The 17,408-nt window shown below is 33.7% G+C and overlaps 1 protein-coding gene across 2 annotated transcripts; it reads right to left on the bottom strand.

Moving 5' to 3' along the window:
* Positions 1-1,810: 1,810 nt before the first annotated feature.
* LOC112720043 (DExH-box ATP-dependent RNA helicase DExH11) lies at positions 1,811-16,722 on the bottom strand. 2 transcript variants are annotated; one of them, XM_025770847.3, is made up of 23 exons: positions 16,311-16,722; positions 14,228-14,485; positions 13,783-14,037; positions 13,595-13,663; positions 13,210-13,309; positions 12,871-13,040; positions 12,636-12,743; positions 11,310-11,411; positions 10,855-11,055; positions 10,658-10,768; positions 10,070-10,137; positions 8,965-9,328; positions 8,138-8,293; positions 7,959-8,069; positions 7,748-7,801; positions 6,972-7,229; positions 5,230-5,339; positions 4,691-4,844; positions 3,840-4,299; positions 3,208-3,422; positions 2,768-3,006; positions 2,295-2,421; positions 1,811-2,208 (listed from the first exon to the last, which is right to left on the bottom strand). In XM_025770847.3, exons 1-23 carry the CDS (start codon positions 16,446-16,448, stop codon positions 1,996-1,998), a joined length of 4,041 nt encoding a protein of 1,346 aa, XP_025626632.1. In that variant the 5' UTR covers positions 16,449-16,722; the 3' UTR covers positions 1,811-1,995. The 2 variants fall into 2 exon arrangements, with proteins under 2 accessions (XP_025626632.1, XP_025626633.1); XM_025770848.3 differs by having other exon boundaries at positions 13,794-14,037; positions 16,311-16,564.
* Between the last annotated feature and the right edge of the window lie 686 nt (positions 16,723-17,408).

The raw sequence follows: 17,408 nt of genomic DNA, 5'->3' as shown, positions 1-17,408 counted from the left end.
TCTCCTATGATCCTATTTTTATGTTAATTTATTGAACTCATACGATCATGAGTCATTCTGTCATATCTCTTTATGAATTTGGATCCTCTAAATTTTAGATTTTCACTTAAAAAAATAAAGTGTAATTTTTTATTTTTAAATATTTTTTCTCTCTTACTTTGTTTTAATGCTGAGACAATTAATTGACTTTGAGTTTGCACTCTTTTTTCCATTCTAAACAAAACATAAAATATTTAGGATAATAATGTCTAGACAGTATGCTTTTTCTTCACGTACAAGTTGGTTTAAATGTATAACTAATAACATAAAATTAAGACCAATAATTTTTGCTTATCTTTTAAGTTTGCCAAAATTCAACTTATTTTTTAAAGGGTTTTTGACTCACTAATTTCAATTAATCTAATTACTTTCTAGATGAGTTACCAAAAAAATCCAGCTAGGGAACCAATTTTGTGTCCAATTTCAAACTAATTTTTTCTGATATTTTATTTATTTATTTATTTACCTTTTTATTCGTAATCTTCTTTCTCATCATTTTTTCCCTCCCAACACCACCACAACTTCGCCTTTGGAGTCGGCCATAGACACCATAAATCCTAAATCTTAAACCCTCCGTGGGATGAGGGTCAAATAAATAATTTTAATAGTTAGTTACCTAGTTAGACTAAAGTTAGAGAGTTGGCTAGTATTGGTTCAATTACAAAGCAAAATCAAGAGAAAAATATTGGTCATATAATATTTTTCTTTAGTATTATAAATAGATAGATATTTTAAATTTTATACTTGACAAATATATTAAGAAAAATTAAAACATGGAGAAAAAAATGTTGTTCCTAATCCTTACACTCATAATAAATAAGGAAATCAAGGAAATTCCAAAAGTCAATATTGGATAAAGACCAGCCAAGTAGTTGGTGTAAGCACGTCAGTTCTTGGGTTCTTGCACAAATTTGATTTTGAGAAATTTTGGAGGAATGAATAAAAATTACTCAATAATCAATTAATAAAAATTTTAAATATATAATTTTTAAAATTAATAAAATAAAAATACATTAAAGGATGTATAAAATAAAGAAATAAAAATAAGTTTTTTGTGAAGAGATAAATTATTCACATTTAACATATGCAGTAGCACATTGTTTTTGACATACATAATAGATATATCCATACACACACGGACATATACATAAATATTTTCTTATTTGTTCATGAATTTTATTGTTTTCAAGTAAATAAACACCTATTTTATTTATGATACTCGAACTACATTGATCTTCATACATAACTGTTAAAATAAATGTCAAACATTAGGAGGAAGAGGACAAACACTGGTTATTAATCAAAGCCCTCATTATTGTTAAGTTGCTTGATATTTTCAGAATATATCAATAAATGAAAAGGATTAGTCAGATAATATTAAAATATATTTGTCCAAGGAATAAAAATAAGTAGAAAACTTCTCATTCACTTGAAAATAAATTCTCATACTCCTGAAGTGGTTGCCCAACTCCTACAGGATGACGTTTGGAGCTTTGCTGTTGGCTTTTTTTATACAGCTTTGTTCTTAAAAAAAATTATATAGTATATTAGTATGTATCAAATCAATGTTAATTATTGTATATAAATAAGTAGAGTTTAACCATATATTTAAAATCAACAACTAAACTATTCTCACACAACAAAATTTTATATAAAGAGATAAGAGATGACTATTATCAAGTTGACTTTCCTCAATCCAGAAATGTTTTTTTCTTAATATGCAGATCGACTTTGCTTGAAAAATCCAAAAAACTCACATCATGACCAGCCATTTTGTTTAAATATTTTGTATAGCAAGCATCTTATCCTGAAATCATAAATAAGGATTCATTAAGAGTAAGAGACAGGAAGGGGTAAAAGAAGTGGTAAGGTACATACAAAAGGAGCTACAAGAATTGCTATGAATTCATTATGTACAAGCATTACTAAACCTAACATTAACATTTTCAATAATGATCATACGCCTGTAATATACAAGCTAGCTGCAAATACAATGTCACGCTTTATTGCATTAGAAGCTATCTCCATTTTTTTGCAGAGAGCAGAATTCCCCATAATAGCGGCAGAGTTTTTGAACTCGCGGCAGGTCTCATCCAACCTGACAATTGTCCTTACTATCAGACCTTCAGGAACATCTGTAAGTTCACAGATATCGGCAAACGGAGTACCCTGCAATGGAAATTAGAGATTTGACAATGGATCACAACAAATCAATGGTAAAAGTACTGAATTTGTAATTGTCTGTAGAAAGAAACCTTAGCCCATTCATAAACCACTTCAACGAGACCAAATTTGAGATTTTCTTGGGCATACTCCTCCGGGTTTATCGGCAGATGGAAGTGAGCTTGAAGTTCCCCAAGCCTTATTGCTGTATTGTACAATCTGTAACAAATACATCAAACCAGGAATTCATAATAAAATTCAACTCTTCATTACAATCTGATGTCTGAATGCAGCAAGATAAAATGACGTAATGGTAAAGGTTGCTGCCATGCGAATTGAAAGTCAGTCTAACAGATTTAAATTTTAGAAACGATCTCTTTGATTTTATGGATACAAGGATATGTGCATTTCCCAGACCCAACCAACAGGCCTTGTACACTAAGCTGCCTTTCTTACAAGACAAGACGAAAACATTTTGTTATATGAATGATTATTGATGCCTTTACTTGGCATAGGCTTCTAGGTTGCTTAAATAGAATTTCAGAAATACACAATTGCGAGTTACCTTTGTCTTGCTTTGGCCAGTGTCGGTGTGAGCGAAGGGTCAGATGTGTTCTTCTGCTGGAATACAAAAGCAGACATTAATGCCACTGCTTCTTCTGGTTCAAGATCATCCAGTTGGTTCTCAAACAAGCACTCAGTGCAAATCAACTCCTCCCCAGAATTCATCTCACAGGCGACACGTCCTTTCATTTGAACTACAAGGTCTTCATCAATACATCCAATTTTCTTCAGCACATCTATCTGGAGAAAGAGTACAGTTGAGCACAAAAAACAAGGATTACCATCCTCTTAGTAAGTAGTAAGTGAAGGGTTATTAATCATTATATCAATAACTTCTATTCTATGTAGGTCTCACCAAATAATCCAACACTGAATAAACTTTAATTTCTCACTTTACAGTATACTAACTTTAATGAATCCTAAAAAAATTATTTAATTTACCCGGCCCTGAAAGTCAGGCATCTGTTGAAGTGCATCATCAGAAATTTGAAACTGAAGATCATGTACTTCTTCTTTGTGCTTCTTCATCTCTTTAGCTAACTTTAGGTGCTCTTCCAATTTTATACACCCATGACACGGATTCTGAGACATCTTTTCTAACAACTTAGTCCACTTGTGGTATGTTTGCACAAGTAATACATCTCTCAGCTTAAGATCTGAAACAAATTTAAAGTGATACTCGATTAAGCCTAGGTTTTATAATCAGAACTGTTCGCCCAAATGTTACAAGAGAAGATGAAGACGTCCCTAAACCTAAATGAGTATGAAAAACAGCCTCAACTGTAGAAACCATCAGCATTACAGCTTACAGGTAGGAACTAATGTTTAAAAAATCGATTGCAAAGAAATGGTTTCTATAATTCAGCCATGTTTCATGCCTTTGCAACTTAACATGCCCAAAAAGCCACGTACAAGTGACAGTATTGACAAGAGAAACTTATCACGGTTTTCTTCCATTTTATTATTCTTTTTCTCTTTCAATTTTCAACTGAACATGATTTATTTGTTATATAAGTGGAAAAATGATCAAATTCAATAGTTTTTTTGAAACACAGAATGGTAAATGGTAATACCTTTCACAGGATCCAGAGCTGGAGGATACTTATTTCCATCTGATTTCAATTCCAGGAGCAGTTGAACTGTCTTTGCATAAACAGAATTACTAACATCTTCAAGAAGTCCAACTTGGTCAATTTTAATTTTGCTACTGCAAATGCATAGAAACTCTTTGCTATCAACTTCTCGGACTTCATAGCCCATTCCACTAGCAGAACCAAGATACGGCAATTTGATATTGATGACACCTCTTCCTTTGCGGGCAGAAACAGATGTAATATATTCATCTCCCATACCACGCCTTGATTTTGGAATGACAAAATAACCTTGGTCAAATGCATTACTTTGATTCTGTGAACCACCACCACTTGCATTTTCCACCGAGGATGGCATGTCAGGTTTAATCACCAAAACAATATATAACTTGTTAGTTTGAGAAGGAGTTTTCACAACCACCCCAAGCAAATGATCTTGGGCCTGCAAATCAATTATCATACAGGTTAAGCTCCTATTACACTGTCAAGGAATCAAATGGCAATTCGAGATTTTGATCCCAAGACAATAAATGAACATATTATGAAAACAGTACTCCATTACATTATGGCTTAAACTAGCTTCACAAGCAGTTATAGCATCATAACAACATAAAGAAAGTATTTCACATTCACAGTAGGTCCACTATTTTAATTCCTGCAACTTGAAGATGCATATCAAAAACTTAAACTAGTGAATCAAAGCAAGAATAAATGTTTGAGCTCTGAGAGTTGTTGGCTTTGATGAGAATTTAGTTTCACTGCTATCCTCATTCACCATCACAACTCAATTATGTTTTAGTAGTTTTGTTTTAGAAGAAGATATAAAAACTCACTGATTCTGATTTCACGACTACAACTCTTCCAGTTGTAAGAAATTGTTGTGTATTAGGGGATTGCATTATTGCCTCTGATATCTGGTTGCTGTATGTCTCAGCTTCTGTATATAAATCATAGTATTCTTCAATGGTTGGTTCGCCCTTTATACATCTGAATCGGGAGGGGGAAAAAGGCAAGCATCAGAAATCACAGAAAAATGAAATAAGCAACATTCTAGGGGGAAAATCTGACAGCTGATAACTGGTCATCAATGTGAATATTTAAAAATCAATCAGGACATCTAATAACAAATCTCATCAAAGGAAACCCCCACTCATCTGAGGTGAGAAAGGAATAGTATCATATGCATGCAGATAGATGAATGAAAACTCCCTTGCACTTATGTACAATTACACACGCACAGTATCCTCACCTACCATGAGATGCAGTTAAATTTACGAGTATAAATTATGATGGCCAAAAGATTCTCTTATGAAAGATGTGAAAGGAAGCCTGAGACAATAATACTGAAGAGAAGGACAGGATATTGGCTTACTCAATAGCTTTTGTGGGCTGATTAAGTTTTAACTTCAAAAGTTGTTGCATTTCTGGAAGTTTTTTTTGAGCATGGAATTCTGCAAAACTTCTTTTTAGCATGTCCTCAACCTGCAACGAATGTGATAATAATTCAACAAGAGAGTTGAGAATAAAAATAACAACCAAGACTTGTCCCCCTGTTAAGTTTGATAAGCTACATGAACTAGATCAGATGACAACTAATGCAAACCACCATCAAATTTTTATGACATGATCAAAAGGGATGAAACTTAAAACTGTTTAAATAAATTGAAAATAATATTTGTATTTAAGGATAGTATTTTCATTAATACTAAATTTGTAATGATGGAGGCTGCAATTGCAATATTGCTGAGAGTTATTACCATTTACTAAATGGTCATGTTGAACCATGCACAGGTTGTAATATATTAGAACAGAACATATCCCTTTGAAGTCTTTCATTCCACACTTTATCCAACTGCCTCCTAAAACCAAAAATGCTCTATGAACACCAAGAACCCACCACGTAAAGTGTATATTCATGTGTTCCACATATTTTTCCAACTAATCAACCACCAAAATAATCAAACTTCTCATGAATACCGAAATCAGCCACCTCTGTACTTTTATATTTTTATTTGTATTTTGATTATAAATGTGAATTAAGTTTGATTATATTGTTTATAAAGTCTGATTATAAAGGTGAATTTAGTTTGATTATATTATTTATGAAATTTGATTATAAATGTAAATGAGTCATTCTGTATTTCTATACGGGTGATTGATTGGTGACTGATTCCTGATATCCATGTAGTATGGTTGTCCTAATAATATACTTATTGGATTCGAATCAACTCCCAATTAATCATAATCCAATCCACTTTAACTGTCAGAAACCAGTACAAGAACAAGAAAAATGAACATACTATGATATGTATACTCAAAAAGCTTGTGCAATACCAATAAGATACAAGTGAGATCAGAAAATAGTACTAGAGTTTGAGAGGTTCAAGTCTTTCCCAAGCACCAATTCTGCTATTCTCTTCTTTTCACCTCCCATCACCACCAATATAATATCCCCCTTTGTAGAAAATTCCACAGAATCTCCACTCTCTTTTCTCATCTCTCAAAGTTGTTGGCTAAAGAGCATGTGAATGGTTTTCTATCTAATATGTCCTCTCACAAGAGTCTCTTTTGAACTTTAAGCATGGACAATGAACATGTTCATTTGCACCTTGTGCTGAAACTTAATTTTTGTAGAAGAATAAGGCACAACAAACATCAAACACTACACCTCGATCATAAAAACTCTAATACCGTCTCATAAACCATCCCTCTTAAAAATGTAAGTTATTTGGAAAAAGCATGTGAATGGTTTGCTATCTATCAGAAACACACTAATACTTTGTTATCCTGTCAGACATAAGTTAGACCATCAAAGAAGACCAGTGACGCACATGTCCAACATCTCCCAATATGACCATACTTTCTGGTTGCAAAACAAACCCAGCAATGACGTTACTATGAGATTAGAGTTGATCTTCATAATAACAGGATCTTCAGAGTAGCAGGATGACAAATAGAGGAATCAGTCTTGCATTTATTTAAGAAATCAAGTTCCCTCTTCTAAACTGATCTCAAATTGACATCTCTATCAAAATAGATTTATCTCATTCTCACTCTTTCTGCTACTAGAAAGCAGAAAACTGCAAGAGAAAAGAAAATGATTGCCATGTGTACCTTCAATTCTTCAACTCGAAGGAGATGTAGGATCATAATATAGGTTAGCCTAAACTGAGACTCCAGACGAGTTGCACTTCCAACAGTAACATGCTTTAGATCTCTTTCCTCTGGGAGTTCATCACGACACATTAAAATGACAGTACCAATCTTATCAAGTCCTCTTCTGCCAGCACGTCCTGCCATTTGAGTATATTCTCCTGGTAATAGCTGCCTGAATTCCTTCCCATCAAACTTCCTTAGACCATCAAAGACTACCTGCAAAAGGAATTTAAATGACATATCTGGAACTAAAAGTAATCACATGTTTTTCAACACTGGCAAGTAGATAAAAAGGCTTGTAAAATTAATCACCCTCTTACTTGTTGATATTGAAAAGGACCAACAGAAAACTATGAACATAGCAGCCTATTTGCTAGCAGCAGTTACACTGGGTGTGACTGTGAATCACATGATTACATTTTTAAAATAGGTAGATTTTCAATGTTATGCTTTCATGTCTTTTCTTCCTGAGACCCCTTTGCTCGAGTTATATGAGTGAGTTTTTTGTACCTTTTTGTCTCTATATCATGTTATTTGAGTGCCTGATCCAGTAAACTTTCCACTCTTTTTGAGTGTCGAGATCATTTAATTTTAAAAAATAAAATAAAATAAAGTTTCTGAGTAAATATGTATACAAAAATTATTTGAATTTGAATATACTTATGGACATAGCCTTGCTTGAAAATTCCAATGCATCATCTCCGTGTTAGCAGCATCACTTAAAAGAGACTTACAGTTCTAGCAGGTGCATTTACTCCCATTGCAAATGTCTCCGTTGAAAACAAGACCTAGAAGAACAAAAGCCAGGATGTTCGATGACAATTAAAAGTTAAATACAAACAGACAAAATAAAGTAGCTTGTAGCATCTTTCTCAAAGAGTATGCTTTTACGTAAGGTCAGAGGAAACCATGAATGTCATATATAACAAAATGAAAGCATCTCACCTTGATAACACCACGGCAAAATAGCATTTCGACAACCTCCTTTACAATTGGAAGGAGGCCAGCATGATGCACGCCAATCCCTCTACGAAGAAGATCTTGGACTCGAACAACCTGGAAATAACATAAGCAACTAGAAGACCAGCTCAAATATAAAAATACTAAGCTGTTGGACAACAAACCTGCGGTAAATTTCTGTCAGAACCCTTTAGTCGTGAAAATGCTTTGTCACAGAAAACTCGAATCTCACTTTTCTCTGAGCTACTTGTGAGGTCAGTTCCCGTCATACTATCAGCTGATCTATCACAGCGGTTCTTAGAGAAACAAAATATAACAACCTGCACTCCCAAGGAAAATTACAAATGCAAAAATAAATTAACAACGACAACAATAACAACAACAATGCTAACAATTTTCTCCGTTGAAGAGATGAATTTTGCTTTTAAAAAAATTTAAAAAATAAAAAGAAAAAAAGGACTGGACCCAGAACTACACATTAACAACAGTAACAGATGAGCAAATTATTTTACTAGGCCACCTGCCATATCAAGTATCAACCAATGAAATCATTCCCCATCTAGGACTTAACAGTCTAGATCCATTAGGATCATGGAAAAAATTATGTCTAAAAAGAGTTTACAGGTATCAATTAAAAAAAAAAACGAGTATTAATAGCGAGCTGTAATTTTGACCTAATAATAATAATAGAATCAAGAGCTCCGAAATCCTATTAAAATTTCTTATGAAAAGGAAATTCAGAAACACTAGAACCACTTTTAACATTAAATTATGGTCTAGCACTCAGTAAAAGAGGGTGAGAACCAAAAAAAGCAATTCAGTAAAAATATGTATATTTTAGAAACAACTAGTCACTAAAGTGGTCCGCTACTAAGTGGTTGTTTATAACATTTTTAACCAATTAAGTAACTGTTCCTATACTGGAAATAGTTTACAAAAGATTTCTTCAGTAATTTAACTTAAAATATTAACAAGAACATAATCAACATACAGGCAACAATGACTTTTTGGAGAGTTTGTTGATCAGCATCAACCACATTGAAGCATCTGCTCTCCTCAGTTCCCAATTGTTCTGGCCATTCCCATTATTCTGATAGCCTCTGCCAGTTCCAGAGAAATTATTCCCATGCTGTTTTCCTCGAGACATATTATCCCGTTTTTGAACTCGGGCATTGTCACGGCCTGCTGAAGTCCCCGTCTTTGGCCCGGAACCACCAGCTGTCAAATTCTTTTTCTTTGAAACATCTTTTGCAGCTTTCAATCCCTGAGGCAGAAATGTTTCATTTTCACAAATTTTGTAAAGTTCTCCAGAATAAAATAGGCAGTGCTCCAATGGGACAGGTCTTTTTGTTGTCCTGGTGATAAAATTGATCATTATAATAGGAAAAACCACGAGATTCAAGATAGTCAAGGGAATTTAAAACTTCTATTTTATGTTCAGCTTAGATTTCAGTATGTATCTATGCTGTCAAATAAATAAATAAAATAAATGAAATCAACATACCCTACAAATAGAAATAATAGAAGCTACTTAAATCTATTCTCACTGTTCATATTATATAAACAACAATAATAATAACAACCAAGCCTTACACCACTAAGTGTGATCAGCGATATCTACGGTTAAACCATTTAAATCTAAATCTTTGATGTACATGATATATCTTATATAATATTAATAACAAAATTAAAACCAAAACCTAAATTTCATGGATTAAGTGATGCTCCGGATAAAAGGAAAATATATGGAATAGGAGATGCACAGTGTTACAAATTAAATAAAACGGCCAAGTTAAAGAGGAAATCCAAATATTGATTTGCACACTGTAATTACTAATTCATTCATACAGTAAAAATTTCTACCAAGGTAGATCAAATATTGATTTAATATGATTATTGAGCACATCCCCCACCCCGGGGGGCGGAGCTCTTTCCCTCCTCTTCCCCTCACCATATCTGAGATCTATATATTGTTGTTGGCATGCTCTCACACATTTCCAGAAAAAAGGTAATGTTAGAAATAAAGGTCCTACATGTTGAATAGAATTTCAACTACTAAATGGCCCTCAAGACCATAACAGAGATTTACTACTTACCCTGTGACACGGATCTCTTTTTGTTTTGTCCTACCAATCCAATCCGCAAATTCAACAGTATTAGGTACCTGCAAGGAAATAAAAAAAATAGCTTTGCAGAATAATACAATGCAAAAGGGATGACAATCTTAGGGCCCATGGAGATATGAAACAATAAACAATTACAATGAACTGATGTTGCAACGTAGAAATACAGTGATAAGAAAAATAGCCACAGTATTATCTCTCTGGTATTCTAAGCTTTTGGTTAATCTACTTAAAAATGTAATAAAATAACTTTAAAAAATGGGAGAGGGGGAGAAGGGGGGGGGGGGGGGAGGGGGGGAGGAGGTTGCAATCCCAAGGCTAGTTTAATTAAATTTACAGCTTACGGAATACGGTCTCCAAACTTTTCTTTACTTTTTATTATGAAAATATTCATGGCCATCCCTTAATGCTTATTGCTCTTTCAGTTGTCACAAACAAGTACAGCTTCAGAAGTATCAGAACCAAAAATGTTTTGCACAGATCACAGAATATCAAGAATAACTCATTCCAATTAGCAAATCAATTAACGACCATTTTATGAGTAGTAGTAGTAGTGAGTACCGTGGCTGAAAGGAGGATGATATTGATGTGCCTTGGAAGCATGATGATTACTTCTTCCCAAACAACCCCTCTTTCAACATCATTGACATAGTGAACCTCATCAAATATTACCTACCAGGTTTTCGCAGAAAATAAATAAGTAAATGAATTTAAATTGCTACAAATTCATAAAACCAGTCTTATATTGAGTTCTTTACCCATTCAATGTCACGAATAATATCAGCACCCCTGTACAGCATCGATCTTAAAATTTCAGTGGTCATAATGAGACAAGAAGCCTCGGGCCTCAAGCTTACATCGCCAGTAAGAAGCCCAACATCAAACTTCCCACAGAAATCTCTGTATTTCTGATTGCTGATTGTTTTTATTGGAGCAGTATACACAGCTCTAGTGCAGTGCTGTATAAGAATATAGAAAAAGAAAATTCAAAATGAATTTGAGACACTCCTTGTTATGCAGTCAAATTTAAGGTAGATGAATAACAATATAAGCTAAGGTCATACTGAGGATAGTTGACCTAAAGCACTATTGAATTTAATCACAGTGCTCAATGGTATCATGCAATGTGGTTGAAGCTTCAAGTCATGCAACTACTACACAAAGAAGCACCAAGAAAAAGAAACTGAACTGACAGTCAAAGTCCAAGGCATACTTTTGATGCTAAAGCGAATGCATATTCAGCAACAACTGTCTTTCCAGCTGATGTGTGAGCAGCCACAAAAACAGATTCCCCTTTTTCAAGATAATAAATAGCCTGCAATGATTATATAAAGGGAGAAACAAAAATTATAAGGAAGAATATAAACAGAATATTCAGAGCTAGAAATGCCATTGAAAGATAATAAAAGCTAAGTGACTAGTCATATTAAAAAATCATACAATCTACGTAACTTCTCACGACTAAAGATAATACAATCAAGTGGCTACCTTATTAACTTAATACAATCTACGTGACTTCTCGTAATTAAGGGTAAAATGAAAATTTATCGACTATCAGAAAGAATAATCCTCTGCAAGTTTGCAAGCTACGAAGAACATAAATCTCTTCAACAAAAGATGACTTATAACGAAACTAATTAAAAAATTGACAAAGGTCTGCCAACAGCATATGATCCAATCTACAGAGGCCAAAAGAAAATGCTTCCAATTAAAAACGGACACCTGTATCATCAAGAATTTCGGATGATGTGACATCCCAAACATTAATACATTCAACTACATGCATTTTCGGGAGCATGAACTAACTAACAGACAGATGAGCAAAGATAAAAGAAAGAAATATAAAGGAAGAAAACAAGTGTAAAAGTAGAAAGTGTAGCTTGTGCCATAAGTAAGATAAGGGGGAAAAAAGTGAAAAGGTGAGTTCTTTTGCGGGCTGTTGCGCGTGCCCTATAACCGACTAACCGTAGATCAGTTTTTGTTGACTGGTTTCGGAGAAAGAATTTGTGGCAAGTGGCAATGTGCCATATATGACACCGTTTGGGGGGTAATTGGTTGGAGTGTAATTCTAGCACCTTCAATGATAAATTTTAAGACAAGCTTGTTTTGTGAGATAGGGTTAGCATTTGGCCTGTATTTGGTGTAACACTCATGATCTTTTTAGAGGAACTAGTCTTCATCTTGCTTGAGGTTGTAAGTTATGCTTCTTGGATAGTATTATCTTGTTATTTCTTTGCTCTTGATAGGAGAATTTCTTGCGTTATTACTTTGTCTTTTTCATAATACTATTTTTATTTTCTTTCAGCCAAAAAGGAAAAAGAATGAAATAAATTGTTATCTCAAAAAGCAATTACTTGAATTGAAGGCATAAAATAAATAAATAAACGGGGGAACCATTTTGCTTTCTTGCTTTTATCCAGTGTTCTACTTAACAACTACTGAGTGCCTATATTTGCAGTTTTCAGACATCTGTGCCAGAATATGGTCATTTACCCAGATGACAAATAAGAAGAAATTACTACAACACAATTAAGTATACCTCCTTCTGAAAAGAATCCAATTCAAAGGGAAATTCAAGTGCCATATCAGGAACGAGTTCATAAAAGCGTTCTGCAATTCGTCCACTGGCCTCATGCATAGCCCAAGCCTGCCAAAAGAATAGCTTTCTTGTCTTAAGCATTGCCAAACAAAAAGCAACGAAATGATTATTCATGACAAGAAACACGAAGCATCTCATGCAAAACTTGCAACGACGTCTGCTCATAACTACTTACTTTCTGCTGCCCAACTTCATTTCCGAATCCATCCAAATGCAGTTTTGATTCCACTGAGTCAGCTGACAGAATATCATCAAGTGATATTTCGTTGTCATGTGCTTGGCTGAATTCCTCAGCCGTCCCAGCTTCAATTTCCAAGGTAACAGTCTCCGATTCAGATAAATGACCTTTGCAAACAACATCATCATCAACCACAAAATAGACCAGAAAGAATTTGGTCTAATGGAGATATGCATTGGTTCCATTTCATTACAATATAATGCAAGAAATTCCAAATGGAAAATGCAGGTCAGAATATCTGCATTTGTCAATAAGTTATAAGTGTAGGTCAAATACCATCCTCTTGTTCTTTAGTAGGATCCTCCTCTTGTTCTTCAACAACATCAGCTTCCCAAGCCTTCTTAAATAGGTCATCAAATTGAACAGATAGTCCCCTCTACATAACATGCATGATTCAAGAACTAGTCAATACAACAACAACAAAGCCTTATCCCACTAGGTGGGGCTGGCTACATGGATCAGACGACGCCATTGAACTCTATCATGTATCATGTCTACAGTGACTGTCCATACGTAGGTCTTCTTTGATCACCTCATGTATATGATTGTTTCTTAAATATAATCGAAAAGGCACATACTTAAATTCACAGTAACGTGTAAACATTGAAACATTTTTTCACAAATATGGATGGAGAAAATGGCTACAGAATGATAAACTGACCAGTTTTTCAACCGACAGGCTCTTGATTGACTTGGTATCCTCATAAACAGTCCATGAGTATGGATATGGCTTAAATAAGATAAAAACACAACTTGCATGAGTTATAGCAAATTCAAACTATGAAATATGAACAAGTTAAAACATGAAGTCCTATCCATCACAAAACGAATAACAAGAATATAAATAACCTTGAGCGCACCAAGGTCCACTCCATGCTTTAAGCTGGGAGGGATTGTCTGAGCCGACCCACCACTCAAAATTTCATGCACCCATTCACCATTTGAAGCACCTTCCGGAAGAATTCTTTCCATCGCTTGGGAATCATCCAAACCACCTGGGCGGAAGGGCCGATTATTGATGCTTCCTCTAACAAAGTCCTTCGCAGAAGTACGGGGCAATGGCCCAGATTCTACAGCTCCTGATGTTAGATCTGATACATCCACCTAATAAAACATTATAGGCACCAGGGATGAAAGCAAAAGAAAATCAATTAAGAAACTTAAATTAATTATTTTTGTTGTTGTAACCAAAGCTTTCTCAATACAGATTCAAAATTGCAAGTGCATATCCTTGTATCAAACTAAATGGAACATCTTCTGGGATCACAGATATAATAAACAAAGCACTTCACACCTCCTCAAATTTTGGTTCCCATCTTCCTTTAACCAATTCACTATTTGATCGTCGAAATGGTGGTTCCCAAATTGGAACTACAACAGACCGTGGTAATGATGGCTCTAGAGGAACCTCAGCCCTGTCAAACCAATCAAATTCCCATTGCCTCCCAGCTTTTTCTGGTGAAAACTCATCAGGATCCAATCTTGGCTTGAGATATGTCTCTTCTATATAGTTTTTTATAGATTCAGGGGTCTCACTGGGAAATGCAGGTGGCTGAAATAAAGAACCCAAAAATTAGCAATCAAAATAGAAGTTCGACTTGGGGCTTTGATGTTTAACCGTAAAATAGAAAAAAAAATGTAGCCAAAGGTTGTGAGGCAAGGGGTGAGATGTAAAAAGCAAAAGCATTAACACATCCATTTAACTTGCTAATTGTGATTCAGTCTTTTGACCCTTAGAAAATAAATAAGCAACTGACTCAAATGTTTGCATTTAACATCCTTTTTTCCTTCATTGTACAATTCATAAATCTTTTTATAGAATGAAACTAAAATACTCATCTTTTTATGTCAGTAACCAGCAAGATATTAAGATTAAGATGTAACTAATTTCATTAAATGCATGGTGTAAACATATAAGTATAGAATGTAAATTAAATTTACATCATTAGCTTGCTTTAAAAATAAAAGCTTAGTTAAGTGTAATATGGTCTTTTAGCTACATATTCAAGTAATCAAGTTTAGCACACAAAATATAAATGTAAATGGTTTCTGCTCAAATAATATGATAATGTGCTGCTTAACTATATTTTCTTGCACAACTGTTTCGATTTGAACTACCTTGCTTGAAACAAACAAGCAATAGTACATAATAACAAACCATTCTTTCCTCAATATTTTGCAGAGCAGGTTACCAAAGAAAGAAACCACATAACACATAGAAACACCGCATAATTATAGAAACACAATTGAAACAGTAAATTGTAGGGGGGGGGGGGGATAAAAGTCAAATATTTATTCAATTTGGTTATGAATTGATAAGATGGAGCACATACAACAACAACAACCTGTTTAGCTTTCAGGTTTGGAAAACCACCAAACCAGGTTTTTAAAAAATAAAACTTCTATCCCAGATTGAAATCAAAATTATCTAGTTCCAACTGTTCTTGATTTTGAAAAAGTGAATAAGCTACAGAAAAAGCCATCCCCCATTGTTAAATGTAAATAATAAAACTTCAAAAGAAAAAACAAAAATAAGAATTCATATTGAAATTAAAACATTCTAAGAAGGAAGACAGCTTCAATCCAAATCGTAATTTGAACAAAACCTAAACCCTAAACTAAAACATGGTAAAAACTCTTTTCACATTACATCTGATCAGCTAAATAAATCAAGTGACGCCATTGTATGCTATTTTAAACCATGAATATAGACATGCTGCGACTTTTAACCTCTTCATCTAAAACTTTTCTTCTTCTGAGTTCTGACCACTACAAATGTTAAAGATATATTTAAATGAAATGTAGGATAAAGCAAAGCAAAAGTACTTAATGTAACCATCCACCATCTCAAAAGTCATACAAACACAAGCATCTAATTGAACAACAATGTAAAACTTTTAGCAATTAAACTATCTTCAACTTCAAATACCTACATTTTATGGCACTAAGTAACATATTCCTACAGTGAGTCTCCACAAGTGGGAACTAACATATTCCACTAGGACCAAACACAAATAATAGTAATACATGCTAGTACTTGCATTTAAATCCTAGTGACTACTCACGTGATGTATGTTAAACAGTTTAGTCAATCCATCTCTCAGTTATCAGTTACATCTTCTTCATGTCAGTATTAACCTTAAATATTTTGGGTGAAACCCATAGTTCAGCAGCACCTATAACTGGAAACCCAACTAATCTGGCTCAACTGTAGAGGTAATTGATCAAAGTGACAATTAATTTGAAACTTGAAGCCGAAGGAATAATTAAACTAACACTATGATAGAGCAAAAACCTAAAATTTAAAAATAAAAATAAAAATAAAAAAACTAAAAGAGGCGGTAAAAGAAAGGAATAATAGTAGATAAGAAACTGACCAGAACGAAATCGGGAATGGACCTAAGAGGGTTGGGGCGCTCAACGGTGGTGACGGGCTCCACTCGGAGGTGGCCGCTGTGACCCGAGAACCCGACCCGGAATCCGAGGTCATTCGCGACTGGGAGCGGAGGATCCATTTAGTAACTCGGTCTATGTGTTTTGTGATTTTGAGAAAGAAGATGAAGAAAGCATAGCTTGCAGGGTTTTTTATTTTTCGCGGGTTTTAGCTTTACACTTTTTACAAAGGAAGGTTAACTGCAACAACGAGTAACACGGACTTTGTACGAGTGTTTTGGGTTTTATGTTTGAAATGAAAATGAAATTGAAATTGAAATTTTAAATGCCAAAATGGAAATGCACAAGGGAGGTTTTGGTATCTTTGCTTTTTGCCTTTAGAGTTTTAGGCCTCCAAGAAATCAATAATTAAAATTTCATGAAATTATATTACACATTTTATTTTTTATATTGGAAAAAAAAATATGAGTAGATGTGTTCAAATTCAAACCGATCTAAATTAAATTGCTCATTCAATCCAATTCAAATCGAAAATCGATTAAAACCGCACTAATTCGGATTTAATTGGATTCTATTTTTTACAAACTACTGGATTTGATCGGATTTCGGATCTACTTTTCATAACCGATTCAATCCAATCCAAACCGCATAATGTGCTATAATATTATTATTTTATTATTATATTTATAATTATACTTATAACATGTTCAATTTATTATATATTTTTTTTTAAGTCACCAAAAAAAATTTATTATATATTTTTCTATTATTCATGTATTATTATTATTTAATAAATATTTATGTTCAAAATGTTATTTATTTATTTATTTTAACTCACCTATAATTTTATTTCTATTGTTATGTTATCGTTAGTTTTTTAAGATAAAGACTTGTTATGTCATTGTTGATTATTTAAAATTTGATGTTGAGACTTGTTATATGTATTTAATTTTTTTATTTAAAAAACTGCAAATCCAAACCGCTTGTAATCGGATCGGATTTCCAAAAAAAATTCATCCAATCCAAACCGCACCGCACATAAATTAAGGATGACTTTTTCCCTTAAAATCGAACCAAATTTA

Source organism: Arachis hypogaea, chromosome 11 (genome assembly GCF_003086295.3).
Source record: "Arachis hypogaea cultivar Tifrunner chromosome 11, arahy.Tifrunner.gnm2.J5K5, whole genome shotgun sequence".
NCBI classification, from domain to species: domain Eukaryota; kingdom Viridiplantae; phylum Streptophyta; class Magnoliopsida; order Fabales; family Fabaceae; genus Arachis; species Arachis hypogaea.
Note: the sequence above shows the minus strand (reverse complement) of the source record. Positions and strands in the feature narration are given on the sequence as shown.